Source organism: Rhineura floridana, chromosome 1, assembly GCF_030035675.1.
Source record: "Rhineura floridana isolate rRhiFlo1 chromosome 1, rRhiFlo1.hap2, whole genome shotgun sequence".
NCBI lineage: Eukaryota > Metazoa > Chordata > Lepidosauria > Squamata > Rhineuridae > Rhineura > Rhineura floridana.
In genome coordinates, this window is record NC_084480.1 from 157,342,293 (window position 1) to 157,357,945 (window position 15,653).

Below are 15,653 nucleotides of genomic sequence, written 5' to 3' on the forward strand. Positions count from 1 at the left end.
ATCACCTTCCAGAAGGTGGAGGGAAGCAGGGGGCCTCTGCTTGTGGAGGTTCCCATGCACCCCCCCAAAAAAAGAATGCTTGAAGAGATTTCCTGTGACATATACAATAGCATTTCCATTTACCATAAAATTGACAGTATTAATAAACCAAAATGGCCTCAGCAAAGTTCATCCATGTAGCTTGCCTCATACCAATGAAGTCCTTTGCTAACAGCTCCCCCCTTTCTTGACAAATCAGTACCATATATATGTCATATTTAGACTGAATGCAATAATCCAAACTACATTTCCCAGAATAATTTATGTTTGTATTACCAGCATAATATGTATATGATCAGGTTATACAAAGGCAGGGCATGATCCTGCCGAAGTCCAGTACTTTCAAAGTCCATGGATTCTGAGTGCCTAGTTGCATCTTTAATGAAATGATTTTACTGAAAGGGTCTGAGCACTCATAGGGGATTATCAACATTCCATCAGCTGATTTCTTTGATCTGCATCATACAGTAGCAACAACTCTGTGATAAAAGTGGAACAGGTTCACAGGAGGGCAACGATGATCAAAGGACCAGGAACACGGCCCTGTGAAGAAATACTGAAAGAACTGGGCATGTTTTGCCTTGAGAAGAAAAGACTGAGGGGAGTTAAGACAGTACTTTAAAGGTTGTCACAGAAAGGAAGGCCAGGATCTTTTCTCAATCATCCCAGAGTGCAGGATATGGAATAATGGGCTCAAGTTACAGGAAGCCAGATTTTGGATTAACATCAGGAAAAACTTCCTGACTGTTACAGCAGTACAACAATGGAACCAATTACCTAGGGAGGTGATGGGCTCTCCAATACTAGAGACGTTCAAGAGGCAGATGGACAGCTACCTGTCAGGTATGTTTTAAGGTGGATTCCTGCATCAAGTAGGGAGTTGGACTTGATGGCCTTATAGGCCACTTTCAACTCTACTATGATTCTTATTCTAAACTTTAATCCATGAACAGGCAGCCTGTGAACAGACAATTACCTTTACTATTAACTGAATGGAAAATCCAGGCTTCAGACTGGGTGATCTCCTGGTAATGGGTTTTATGGAAACGAGAGTACTAAATGGGAGTATTGATGGAACAGACTTTTTGTTTTAGTGGCACTCTGTATGACACATGCTGTCATATGCCCAGTTTCTTGACAGTTATTTGACAGTCCTAATTCTCTAAAATGCCCAATGAAGTCTCCACCCAACTATGTAGTTCCATAGCAATAAACATTTGTGATTGTCCATGTTACATTTAAAAACACTTACTGTAAAATGTCAATGGAATCTCTTTGAATGTGCTACCACGGACAAACTGGGGAAAAGAAAGATGAGTTAAGTCTACATATGAGAAACTCAAAAATACAAGCAAGAAATGACAGTCACACCAGCAGCATAAAGCACGGGCCATGCTTACATGGCAAGAACGCCATCAAAAGCATGCAAGACAGAGGAACAGAAATCATTGGAAGTTAATCTAGGACTCAGATTAAAAAAATAATTCAATTTTTGGCCAAGAACTAAATGTTCAAACAAAACATAACCAACAAACACATGAGGTTGCCACCACAACTCCCTCCTGTAACTTCTAGTGAAAATTAGCCTGTATACTCCTGATGCCATCATATTGTCCATTTTCTTGCACACAGGTAGGGATGGCAGGATCTGTCAATTTTGGTTCTCTCCGTTTCTCATTTCCCCCCTCTTAAATCTGCTTATCCACATTTCTGCCGCAATTTGTGATTTTTTAAAAAACAAATCCTCATAATTCTCCAGCGTTTTAGTGGATTTCTCCTACTAAACACATTTTTGGATGCAGTTTTGAATAATGTACACATTTTACAAGCATTTTCTCCTAATATAATGCATTTTTGTATGTCATCTTCACTAATATATTCATTTATAGGCACACTTTCCGCTAATATATGCATTTTTGCAAACGTCGCTTAGTTGAAGAACTGCATTGCAAAATGTGAGTAAGTGCGAATGTAGAAGGATGACTGTGTTTTGGGTCTCATGTTGTTTCGGAAAGTGTGAATTTGATAAATTTGGTTTTGAATTCGAACTGAATCAAAGTTCTTCCCCATCACTACCCCCAGAAGCAGCAGTCAATAAAGAGGAGTGGAGGTGGGGAAACACACTCTTTTAACGGCATCAGCACACAGACTAAGCTATATTAAATAGGAAGGGAAAACTCAATTATTATGGAGTTATTATTTACAGCAGAAGCAGCAGCTCTGTGTTTATTGTAACATTTAGTCCTGCCCCAAACCTTCATAAAAACTTTCACTTTCCTGAGCATCTTTTCTGTTACTTGCTACTTTAAACTATGCACAATAATTCCTTTGGAACCTGCAGTGTGGGATAACATAGCGCAGGGCAAATTTGCAGCAATCTGCTATCAAAATTAAGACTGTGCACACCAGAACACTTTCCTTCTGAATTCTTTTTCTTTGCAGTCTGTCTCTATTCATTCCACTATGTTCCTGTGCTATTCTTTCTGTATTTGCTATCCACTTGTACAAAAAGCAGTACAGGAGTTGTTTGTTAGTAAGGACTCCAGGCTGCCACGTCAGATAGAGTTTGTTGGTGGAGACATGCACTAGTTTGCTATTTCAGGTATACCAACTCCAGTCTACCAAAGGAAAATGTGTAATGGGACAATGTTCATATCATAAGCAGGAAGATGTCCAAAAGTGGATTTAGAGTATGGACCCTATTGCAAACCCATCTTTCCCCTCTACTCTTACTGCCAGGAAGTAATGGAACTGATGATTATAAAAAGTTGGTGATGTAGATATTCTTTGTAGTGTAGGAACTGTGTGGCATGCACCTTGTGCTGCCCCATAGACACGGGACAGAGAACAGAACCAAACCAAACATGCCTGCTGTTTGATACCCATCCCAGCACAACTGCCAAGGTTGGGAGTTAACCAGTGAAAAGGACCCATTGTAGTGTAAGCTATGCATGTGGCAACTGTTGGCAACCTGAGGTGCATGACATCAGGCCTGGCTCACTCAAGCTAAAGCCAGGACCTAGGCACCACCCCTGAAACCCATATGCCCCCACCCGTTTGAGATCCTGCCCAACGTCATTTCAGCCCAAGTTGTGTCAAAGAAAAAACTAACAACTAACAAGCCAGCCAGCTGTCCCCTGAGAGAGAGGCAAAAACCTTGAGCCAGTTGCAACTGAGAGTAAAATTCCTTTCTAGCCTTATAAACCAGCAGCCACAGAAAGCCTGAGTGAAAGACCCTAAACCAAGAAAGGATGGGCTGGAGAAGCTCAGCAAGGGAAAGGCCTGGTGTGGCATCTACCAGGCCCTTTTGAAAAGGCCACTTCTCCACCCCTTCCCTGAGATCCTGGAAGTCATGCCAGTTTGAGGCCTCATGGGATCTCAGGGAAAACTTGCCGTCCCTGGTTTTGAAGGCAGGCATGTTGCCCCACAAGTCAGTCCCTGGTGTTCAGGTGCATGCTGAACTGTGAGTTATTAATAAGAACAGCCTGATGGATCTGGCCAGTGGCCCATCTCGTCCAGCATCCTCATAGTAGTTGACCAGTAGTTGCCTATGGGAAGCCTACAAGCAGGGCCTGAGCACAACAGCATTCTCCCCTCCTGCAGATTCCAGCAACTAGTATTCAGAAATATACTGCCTCTCGCTGTGGAAGCAGAGTAAACATTGGTCTTATGTCCCCCACCACACACACCCTTTCTATGGCGCTGCTGTGTATTATTTCAATGTAGTAAACCAGTCCAGCTGCATTTGGGGGCCTTCCTGCTCATTCTCTGAGGGGTCCCTGCACTTCTGTCCTAGAGTGCTGCCTAGATGGCACCAGCACACTGGCAACAGTTTGCAAGGCTTTACCCATCTAGCTATGAATAGGTATAAAAAAGAAGGGGGAAGAGGATTTATTTGTTCCTGCAGGTCAATATTCCCATCAAGAGGTGCCACTAAAGATTGGCAACACGCATACCATCTTCTCTGAGGCCCTAGAGATTGTGGTGTGTTGATGTTCTGAAAGAAACAACACTCAACTCTGCATTTGGAGTGATTCATAGATTCTGGACTATCTGGGGAAAGAAAGAAGGCATGCCTCTGCAGCTGGGATGGACAAGAATTCAGCTGAATTTGGATTTAGCACTGGATTTTTCAATGGTCCACATATTCTCCATCTTTGTGGAGTGATCCTGTTTGCACTGAACTTCACTGGCTTTACCCTGATACTGGATTCCCCCCCCCCACCAAATATAATGTTCTTTTACTGATTTTACTCCTAGCACAGCATTACAGCTCGCTCGCTCTTTCTGTGCCAATTCCGTCCACTCAAGCTCCAAATGGAAGTAAGCAAGCCATGCCTCACTCATAGTAAGGACTCAGGCAGCGGTGTCACTAGCGGGAGTGCAGGGGGGATGCGGACCTCTGCTGTGCACCCTCCCAGGTGCATGGACGAGGGTGGCTGGTCTTGTGTGTGTGCGCACGTGCGCGCACACTCACCACACACTCCAGGCTGGCGGTGGGAGGCCTGTCCTGGCTTCACCGACAGCGAGTGGGCGCCTGCTTTTGGTCTCGCCCGCCCACCTCCGAGGAGGAGTTGGTGCGGGGCAATGGCGCGGGGCAGCTCTGGGTGTCACCCCCCTCAGGGTGTTGCCCGGGTGCGGTCCACACCCTCTGCACCCCGGTAGTGATGCCCCTGGACTCAGGGCTTGCTGAGGAGGAGGGGGGAGTGGGGAGACAATGAAAGCTGCTTTCCTCCTTTCCTTTCCAAAAGGTAAATGCTAGTCTCTGCGTGTTAATGTGAAAACTGACCAGCCTCAGTCACAGTGGAGGAACAGGCAAAGCCACTTTCCTTTCTGTATCAATATTTTCTTTCATTTAACCATATTTCCTTTCAAAATATTGATATTTTGATAGAAAATATTATATTTTGAAATAAAATATTTATATTAGTATCAATATTTTGGGGAGAGAAAAATGAATCGGTAAAAGCAGTACATAGCAGACAAAGAACAAACTGAAATTGATACTGCCTGATACTGCCTGTTAGGTAGTCAGAACGCTTTCGAGGCACCAGCCATCCCTACCCTACACCTAAAGAGAACCATCTAGCCCCAGGCATGGCACACACAGAAGGTCTTCCATGGCCACAAATGAGCTCTGCAAGACACAAGATGCAGAGGAGATGAGAAGAGATCCTAGTACCACCTTCTCCAGTGTGCCTGCTCCATCATACAGGAAGGCATTTATTTCCTCTGCCTTAGAAGAAACTCTCCAGCACCTCAGCCCGTTTGTGTATACGTACATGTGAATGGAGTGAGCAGCTCCACACTTGGCACGACCCCCAGCAACAAGCACACAGGCACAGCGCGTCTCAGCATGAGGTAGCTAAACTCTCTCCTCCCTCTTCTTTCCCATCCCTGTTCCCCCTCCAAATCAATGCATGTTTTTATTGAGTGTGGATCATGCTCCTTTTCTGCAGAGGTCATGATAGGTGGCTTGATCTGAATTGGTTCTTGCTCGCTGTTGCTCCTCCACATGGCTGATTGTAAACCTGACACTCCCCCAGGGGGAGGGAGTTGCTTTTGAATTAAACTTGTAGTTTTAACCTTGGGGTATTTGAGCAGCTCTTCTGCATAGGCTGGGGAAGAAGGAACCTCAGATATTTTCCTAGGCATCTGCTGGGAGGTTATTGTCCCACATCTTACTGATATCACTGTCCTATGATAAACATGTTTTCTGGCCTCATAAACAAAAGGTTGTGAAAAAAACCCCACCAGTGTGGTTCAGATTGTGCTTTATGATATATATATAGACCCAAATCAAGGGAACATACCTTGATCTGAGTGTACTTAATAATTTTTTTTAGAATGGCGAGGAGCTGATCATTTCCAACAGGTACATCTACAAAAAAAAAGATAGATTAAAAATGATGAGGACTTTCTTCATTTAAGCCACCTTGAGCATTTTAATGGAATGATGCAATAAAAATAACATTAAACACACGCACACAAAGAGGAAGGCTGGTTATTTTCAGCTCCTCATTATTTAAATCTTGATTTTTCCTATCAAGAAAATACTAAGTAAATAACATTGTCGTTTTTCAAAACTGAAAGCAAAATGTTTGGGCTGTTCTCTATATGTGAATAACTTGTATTGAACAATGGGTGAAATGGATTGTAAAGTTTTCAAGTGCAGCACATTTCCTTAATGTAATTGTAATAATAAAAAATGGAGTTTTCAAATACTTCTGTCCTTAAAGCTCAAACAACCTTGGAATGGATACAAAAGTTAAAATACACTATTCATTTATTTTTCAATATTTATAAAATATCCAATAGAAAAAGTTCTCCAGGTGATTTGTAAGTATATATTAAAACCAAACTACAATAATACAACATGAAAATAAAATCTAAAGCAAAAGAAAAGCAGCAGGAGAAAAAAATTAAAACAACATTAGCAGCAGAGAATGACATCAGTACAATAGTTTGAAAACAACTAAAAATATTTAAGAACAAAAATTCTGAGGAAAATTTGTAAATGGTGCTAAAAATACCATAACGTATGTGTCAGGCAAGTCTTTCTGGGAAGGGGTTCTATAACCAGGGTGAAAACAATGAAAAGCTCCTCTCCCTAGTAGTCACCTTCCAGACCTCAGTTGGCATTCACTTGCAGTAAATAGTTTGGACAAAGAGCTCTCGGGGTTAGTTAACTCTTTAATGGGAAACGCTCTCCACCAGACATATATTCATGCATATTTACATTCAGGAGATCTGTCTGACACTGACAAGTATGTGATGTATGGGTACAGCTAATCATTCTCTGAGCAGCTGCCTGTAAAATCCTGTGGTGTGCATTACCGCAAGTGAATCGAGTTCTCATTAGTAACTGGCAGCACGTTTCAGGCATTTTTAAAAACAATTTCCCTGCTTCATGAAATTTCTGATTAGTTCAGTGGTGGATGCAGAGCTTGGAAGATTACTTTTAAAAAGTAATAAATTACAGTTACCATTACACGGCCCCAAAAAGTAGTAATTACCATTACAATTACAATTGCTCTGAAAGTAACTGATTTCTTTACTTTTCCTCCAAAGTAATCGCTACAATTACATTTCAGTTACTTTAAAAAAAAGCCTACAAGGTGCTGGCCTTGGCTGCTGCACATCTAAGTAGCCTAAAACAACATTAAAAATAAACAAACACATACAGAGGTAGTAGAATAATTATTTTAATTCATAAGATAGCAATGATGGTGGGGAGGGATCCCGAGATGTAAAAAAGTTAAAATACTGCAAATGCAGCACAGTAGCCAGAGAGGGTGGTGGAGGCCACTTTGTGTGCCAAGTGCAAACACAGTATTCACACACACACACAAACACACGCGTTGTCATCTTTCACCTCCACGGTTCTTTATCTCCATTCTGCTGCTGCCTCCTTCTCCTCCTTTATCCATGTTCTTGACCTCTGGATCCTTTTTCCCTCCACTCCATTCTTCATGACTACTATCTGTTTTTTAAAATAATTGTTTTCTCCACTCCACCCCGTCTCACTCTCTGCCTCCTCCCTCGTCGCCTCCTACCCATCCACAGAGCATGAGGAAAGAGCGACACTGCACAGAAGCCCAGTTTGAGGAACATGATTTTCATCCACAAATCAGAGGAGCAGAAGACTTCCCCTGCTCCCCCCCAAGTAATGCCCAAAAGTAATTCTGGAAACGTTACAATTACTCCACAAAAGTAGTAAAATTACTCCTAGTTCTATTACAATCAAAATGTAAAGGAATTACCCACTCATTACTCAAAAAAGTAATGAATTACAAGTAATTCGTTACTTGTAGCTAGTTACTTCCAAGCTCTGGGTGGATGTAATAGTGGCTTACACAGATGTGTGGCGGTGGGGAGTGGAGCACTACACAATGCAACTAGGGCTAGCTGGCCCCTGTCTTCCCCACTTCCCAGAGATGTCCAACATGGGGTCTCTCTCTCCATTGGGTTTCTACTCAGTGGTGGCAGACAAATACCATGTTCACCCATCTAGCATTAGGTGACATTTGTGCGGATAAGTGAAGTCAACCTACCAAATGGTCAGATGATGCTACAGAAAACCAGGTTTGCTTTTCACTCCAAAACAATATACAGTGCAACAGTCAACAGTGACTATGTGGTAGATGATCTCAGCAACACAGATGAATATGTTACAATAATCCACAACCCACCTGCTGGATACAGGAGCTTGTCAATGACATGAATTACACCATTGGTTGCCATAAGATCAGATTCTCTTGATTTTAGTTCATTCACCAGAAGAGTGTCATTTATCTAAGGATTATATAATAAAGGTTAAAAGAAAGAAAAGGAAATACATTTCTATGTAGTTGAAATAGATGTTTTCAGAATATCTAGTATTTATACAGTAGAATACCCATTATAAGACTAAATTAGAAAATTGTGCTCTGGCAACATTTAAGGAATTACAAAGGAAGCCAAAAGTATTTTAATAAAACCAATGACATTTCTTGGAGGGTTTTGCGTATCTGTTGGAATGCTCCCCCTGGTCTATTTACTGCTGCTGCTGCTGCTGCCACTACATTTATATCCCAGTTTTTCTCCAAGGAGCTCAAGGTGGTGTACATGGTTGTCCCCATCTCCATTTTATTGTTACACCACAACAACTATGTGAGGTCCTAGAGCAACACTCCTAACCTCTACAGAATATTGGTCATTAAAAAAAACCTTTTCAAAAGGTTACTCTCATTACTCACCGCTTTCAAGTATAATTTGCCACCTTGAATAGTTTTGAGAATGTTGATCACACCAGGTTCAATTCCACTTCCAATGAAAACTCCTTGAGTCAAGTGATAAAGCAGAATATTCCTGAGAGCATTTTGGTCCTCTGTGGAGGAAAACAATGATGGACATAAGCATAGTTGGATCAACTTTTAACCGCTTATCCCTACACACACACCCCAAATCCAAGATCTGAATTATTTTCATGTACAAGAGGTAAATCAGAGAGTAGGGATCAAGACCCTTTGACAAGTTCAGAGCCTCTTTCACCCTCGAAAAAGTAAAAATATTACAAACAATAACAAGGTTGTTGTCTCTAGCACAGTTCACAGTTTCATAGACAGCACGATAAATTAGGAAAACCCAACAGATCAGCTAGGGTTGTATCTGGAGTATATTATTTATTTCAACAATTTATACTCCTCTTAACACTGTTGTTTCTAAGCTGTTTCTAAGTTTTAACTACAATGAAGTTACAAATGAGATACAAAGAATAAAAGGATGTCTGAGCCATGGCAGACCACTGACAATGATTCCCCTGAAGATCTCAGTGATTAGGCAAGGATATAAGGCAGGTGTCCCCAATCTTTTTGGACCAGAGGTCGCATTTCAAATTTTGAGGAAGTGCTAGGAGCACCAGTCACAAAATGGCTGCCATGGAGCCATAGCATAAAACAAAATTAGAGATTAGTTGTGGTGAAGCTTTTACCATAATTGTATTTTCATACTAGAAAAGCTTGGCCTGTTGAATTTCTGTATGCCATACAGCTGTTAAGGATACAAGAATCCTTTTTTCCTCAGTGCCAACCCTAAACCAAAGCCTAGGCTGCATCCTGTACTCATTTATCTTGAAGTAATTTATCATGAAGTGCGGACCAGAGAGAGGGCATTTTCGATTGTGGCCCCCACCCTCTGGAACTCGCTCCCTTTTGACCTCCGACATGCCCCCTCCCTGTTGGGTTTTCGCCGAGCCTTAAAGACCTGGCTATTCAGGCAGGCCTATGGGATTTTTGAGGGGGATTAGTTTTTATGGAATCTTAACTGAAGATGGTTTTAGTTGAATTGATGGTGATGTTGTGTTTTGCTGATTTATATATTATTTTATATTGTACTTGAATTGTTGTATTGTATTGTTGTACGTCGCCCAGAGTGTCCGTTAACTTGGACAGATGGGCAACTAATAAATAAAATTTTATTTTTATTATTTATTATAAGTAAACCCCATTAAACACAAAGAGACAATTCTGAGTAGACATGCATATCATTGTACTGTAAGTTAGCTATACAGTGAATTCTTAATGAGTCCCTGGTCTTTAGCTCCTGCAAAGCAGGAGACATGCCTAAGCCTCTTTGCAAAGTGGTCACATTTGCCTTTTAGAGGAAGGGGGTTCTTTAACATTCACCCGCACTTATTGCGTAGTAGTATTTGCAGAAAATGACTTCTAGGCACTACCTGATCTCAGGTGAACCCAGCACAAGAAAGATGCATCTGATTGCTAGAAGAAAAGGAAAGGCAAACTATGGAGATCTCAAGGACTAGAAAAAATATAGAGGCAGGAAAAGTGCACTAAGAGATAGAGCAAAACAGCAGCTATTTAGGACCCCGAGGATTTCTATTGTGTGGTATCCAAACAACTCACATCAATCACAGCTCTGACTTCTCTCAGTGGCAAATAACACTGACAGGCTGGAGCAGCCAAGTTAGTTCATTTCACATAAAACACTTAGAAGGGTACCTGCACATTTTGTCCCATACCTTTCTTTCTAGGATGGCTACCTACAGATTGTGGGCTACCTGCTGGGGGTGCCACTGAAGGCCTTCACAGGTGCCATGGTGCCCATAGGTGATGAGTTTGCAACCCCTGATAAAAGCATCAAGAGGTTGTGGAATGAAGTTATTAAGGGCCTTGTAAATTAATACGAGAAACTTGAACATGACCTGGTAGCATATGGACAGCTAGTGCAAGCTTTTAAGCACCAGAGGTATGCGCTGGTGGTAGTGTGTCCCCACCAGCAGTCTAGGCACAGTATTTTGCACCAGCTGGAGTTTCCAGACCAGGCCCAAGGATAGCCCCACAGAGCAATAATAATAAGCCCCACAGAGCAATAATAGCCTGGATGCATGAAAATACAATTATGGTAAGAGCTTCACCATGACTGTTCTCTAATTTTGTGTCATGCCAATGCCTCCATGGCAGCCTTTTTGTGATTGGTTCCCCTGGCACTCTCTCAAAATTCAAAATCTGCTCTCTGCTCCAAAAGGTTAGTGACCACTGCTCTATCCCTTCATATAAGTCAGGGATGATTAACCTTTTTCATCTGAGGACCATATACCCTCACAGAGAACCTTCTGTGGGCTACGTGCCAGTGTGGGCAGGGTCAGATGCAAAAGTAGGCAGAGCCATGGATCTGCCTTTAGCTTTGTACAGTAGGCCAAATTCCAACTACACAAAAGTCAGAGGGTTTCTGCACATGCACAGTGTGTTCTACTCCTTCATCCAGGCAAGTAAGTGGTGTTCTCAAAGACGCATTCCAGCCAAGCAAAAGCTTTCAGGGAGAATGAAGAGTGGGGTGGGGTGGGAAAAAGGAGTGTGACCTGTGGAGGGACTGTGGCTTATGAAGAGTTCATAGGATTGCATTTGGCCCCCAGGCTTGGGGCTCTTCGCCCCTGATATTAGCCATTAATTAAAATAAATTGAAGATTTCTAGGTCCAGGACAGAGCCTTGGTTCACAGAGATCAGAAGAATCCACTTTTAAGTGTAAATTAATCACTGGTATGTTGTTCTTACATACAGCAAGAACAAACTGTGGTTAGTTTAAAGCAGTGCATTTTTGGTAAAAAACACACAGAGGCACTGGTACTCATACCTTGATAAAAGTGCTGTGGGTACCAGCACACAATGGTTGTCATGGGTAGGGGGGAAAAAGAGGTGCCAGACTCCATACTGGTGAGCACTGTCACAAAAAAGCACTGGTTTAAAGTATGGCTTAGTGAAAACTGTCAAGATCAAACAGGGTTTCTGATTGTCTTGGCTTGTTCCAACAGACCTCAGTTTAAGCAAACTGCAGTTCTGAGTTCCAACATAATCCCAAACTACAGTTAGTATCAAAAAAGTCCAAAGTGGCTTTTTGTTGTGCAATAGAAGATCCCAGCTACTCCATTAGAATTTGTTACAAGAAGGAGGTGTCTTTCTCTTTCCAGTCCGGGACAGTATACTTTCGGAAACTAAAGTAACCAAGAGAAATCACATGACAACCCACAACACTGATGAGGACTACTGCACAGATTTTATTATCTACTTTTTTTTGGCCTACTTACTTATCAGGGTCCGTTTCTCTTCTTCAGTCAAGCCTTTAAAAGCATCATTAGTTGGGACAAACAAAGTCCAGTCACCAGGTTGGGACAGAACCTCTTCTAAGTCTGCAGCTTCCATGAGACTAAGGAATGTGCTAAGAAAGAAAAGGACAAACAATAAACAACTGCTCAGTTTTCCTGCAAAAACAGGCACGTCCTACTATTAGGTCATTGGACAGCATACTAAAATGAAATTGCACACAGGCAGAAGAGTGTGTCCCTAAAGGCAGACACATGTTATGAACTTATATCAATTCCATACCCCTTTAACAGTCATGTCTTCCTCCACAGAATCATATGAATTGTAGTTTAGAGAGAGTACTGACAACTCTGTTAGCAATCTAGCCGCCTTCACAGAACTACTGATCTCATCGTTCGCTGGGAAGAGGCAATGACTATTAAACCACTTTACGTCTGTATTGTAGATATGTCCTAAGTTGTGATCCTACCAGAATGCATCAAGCAACTGTGTCCCAGTCCCCTCCACATATGCCACAACCACACTCTTGTTCTCTGCAGCAATAGCCATCGACTACTGAGATGCAGTTATAATCAGCATGCATATAATTCTTTATTTCTAAGGCAGGGGTAGCCAACATGGTGCCCTCCAGATGGTGATGGATTTCAACTCCCAGCAGTCTCAGCCAAGAATGGCCGATGGTCAGGGATTCTTGGCAGTCCGACAACGTCTGGACAGTGCTATGTTGGCTACCCCTGTTTTCAGGTAATACATGTGACTGGGTTCTTCTGGGTAGTTTCAGACATAACGGCAAAGACGTAAACATTTTCCTTTGATGCTTTTCAACTTATTTTTTGTCTGAATACAAAGAAAGAGAATCATGAGCATGCATTTGTGTCCAGTGATTTATTTAATTACAATTTCATAATTTAAAATATTACCATTTGACTGGGACAAGAGTAAGTTATGAACAAGTCTATGAAAATATAGATCCCTCTTTTTTAGATGTACCATCCAACATTTCTGGCTGGAAAATGTGGAGAGTGAGAAATGGTTCATTCTCTTAGCCCAGGAGTTCTCAAACTTTAGTCTGTGGACCACAAGAGGTCTGCAAGCTTCATTCAGGTGGTCCACAGCATGTTTGCATTAAGAATTCATATTGATTTGAACATAGCTTATGGCTTCTTTTATTTCTTATGTTGGGTTTTATTCTATGGAATGCAAATGGTAATACAATAAAATATAAGAAATAAAAGAAGCAATAAAATACAATTGAAAATCATACAGCATCTATCACAGCATATTAGAAATGCTAAAGCAGGCAGAAAAATCATTAAGTGGTTCGCCAAGGCCCTCAGCACTTTTCAAGTGGTCTGTGAGGGAAAGATTTTGGGAACCTAGTCCTAGCTGACTTCTCTGGCAACATTATAGCAAAAATGCCATCTCCTCCAGCTTTGATTAGTGCAGACGTACAATTTCATAATTATTGCTGACATTTTGGTGCATGCTCAATATATCTGCCAAAGTACATTTAGAGGCAGTATATATTCAGAATTGCACTTTGCAGGTACTAAGATGGTTTCTGTATTTTTGAGTTATACATAAGGCAAATTCCCACAGATGCAGTTTCTCGCATCGGTACAGTATTGTAATACGAATTCTCCCTTCCACCTATAGTCTTAAAGGTCCAGAGATTTTTCTGGGATCAAGCTCTTGAAGGCCCTAGCTATATTGGGGTTGTATTTTTCTTTTAAAATTTCAATGCAGACTTGTGACTCATTGTTTGCTTTGTAAATTACTACTTAGCTAATTAAAATAATTATTTTGGTTTTTGATCCCCAAAACCTCACATTATATTTAATATACTGTTCCCTAAAACTGGTGACATGAACCATCCATTATGTGGATTTCACCGAATATTTATATAATTGTTACACCAAAACTGTAAAAAGTCATTAAACAGAATCAGAAATTACAAATTTCAGAGTGATTTTCAACATCTCTCAGTATCACTGTGTAGAACCAAGATCTCCTCTTTCTGTGTAGTTTTGCAAAACAGTTTTGATACAGTGAAAAATCATGGTGTACCTGAATCGTTTATCAGATCTCAGTACTTCATGCAGAGTTTTGTCTGCTGGATTGATTATTTGCCTGAAAATATGAATAAATCCATTTCTTCCCTCTTTGCTTCCTCGGATCATGCATGAGTTCTCAACACAAACAGCCTAGCAATAAAAAATAACGACAAATCACACAGAAGTCTTGTAAAACATATAAACACATTTTGAATTATGAATCTTCCCCAAACATTTGTGTTGTACAAAATGTAATTCATCCAGTTTCCTTGCAAGTGATTTGTTTCTACTCTTTAAAGGAATAGTTGTTTTCTGTTGTCTGTACAAAATACACATCCTAGCAAGGAGTGGGATACCTTTTGCCTGGATGGACAGAGTGGAGAGGAAAACCCTCACTGCCCTTGCTTACATGAGATCAAGGGGCTTGCTTTGGGCCACAGACACTTGGGGCTCATCCACATGGCGATTTAGTGTGTGTCTGGTGCTACTTTTATCCCCTTGTAATTCATATGGTTCACATGACGTTGCAGGCAAGCAGAAGTTATCACGCAGTTTTCCCCTTTAAATCTGTATTAACCCAATCTGCTGGTAATGCGAAAAGGAAAGGAAAAATAATCTCAGCTGCACTGTGCTCCTCCTTGCAGGAGCTTTAGTGGGCAGGCTCTCTTATGCCCCATCACCCGCTCCCTCTCTGCCACCCACAAAAGCTGCTGCAGCCTCTGCCTACTTTTCCTTTCACTCACTCCCCCCTCTATTTATTTATTTATTATTTGATTTATAGCCCATCCTTCCTCTAGCAGGAGCCCAGGGCACCAAACAAAAACACTAAAAACAGTTTAAAACAGACTTTTTAAAAAAAGCTTTCAAGAGACCTTTAAAGAAAGGTTAAAACTATATTGTTAAAAAAAAGTTTAAAAACATATTAAAAAGCAATTCCAACACAGACGCAGACTAGGATAAGGTCTCAACTTAAAAGGCTTGTTGAAAGAGGAAGGTCTGCAATAGATGCTTGTCTAATATTTAAGGGGAGGGAATTACACAGGGTAGGTGCTGCCACGCTAAAGGTCTGTTTCCTATATTGTACAGAACGAACTTCCTGATAAGATGGTATCTGCAGGAGGCCCTCACCCGCAGAGCACAGTGATCGGCTGGGTATATAAGGGATTAGATGGTCCTTCAGGTATCCTGATCCCAAGCTGTATAGGGCTTTGTACACCAAAACTAGAACTCTGAACTTGGCCTGGTAGCAAATGGGCAGCCAGTGCAATTCTTTCAGCAGTGGGATGTTGGTGATACCCTGCCCCAGTGAGCAGTCTCGTCACCGCATTTTGTACCAGCTGCAACTTCCGGACCAACCTCAAGGGCAACCACACATAAGAGTGCATTACAGTAATCCAGCCTAGAGGTTACCAGTGAGTGGACAACAGTGGTCAGGCTATCCCAGCCCAGAAATGACCACAG

General features: G+C 41.6%; 1 protein-coding gene across 10 annotated transcripts in view; it reads right to left on the bottom strand.

Moving 5' to 3' along the window:
* Positions 1 to 15,653, bottom strand: part of POSTN (periostin) — an 87,488-nt gene that overhangs the window by 19,984 nt on the left and 51,851 nt on the right. For all 10 annotated transcript variants that reach the window (XM_061639223.1, XM_061639213.1, XM_061639251.1 and 7 more), the window contains exons 11-16: positions 14,206 to 14,342; positions 12,123 to 12,253; positions 8,778 to 8,908; positions 8,232 to 8,334; positions 5,853 to 5,920; positions 1,292 to 1,337 (exon numbers count right to left, since the gene is read on the bottom strand). In XM_061639223.1, coding sequence (XP_061495207.1) covers positions 1,292 to 1,337; positions 5,853 to 5,920; positions 8,232 to 8,334; positions 8,778 to 8,908; positions 12,123 to 12,253; positions 14,206 to 14,342 — 616 coding nt within the window. The remainder of the gene's footprint in view (positions 1 to 1,291; positions 1,338 to 5,852; positions 5,921 to 8,231; positions 8,335 to 8,777; positions 8,909 to 12,122; positions 12,254 to 14,205; positions 14,343 to 15,653) is intronic.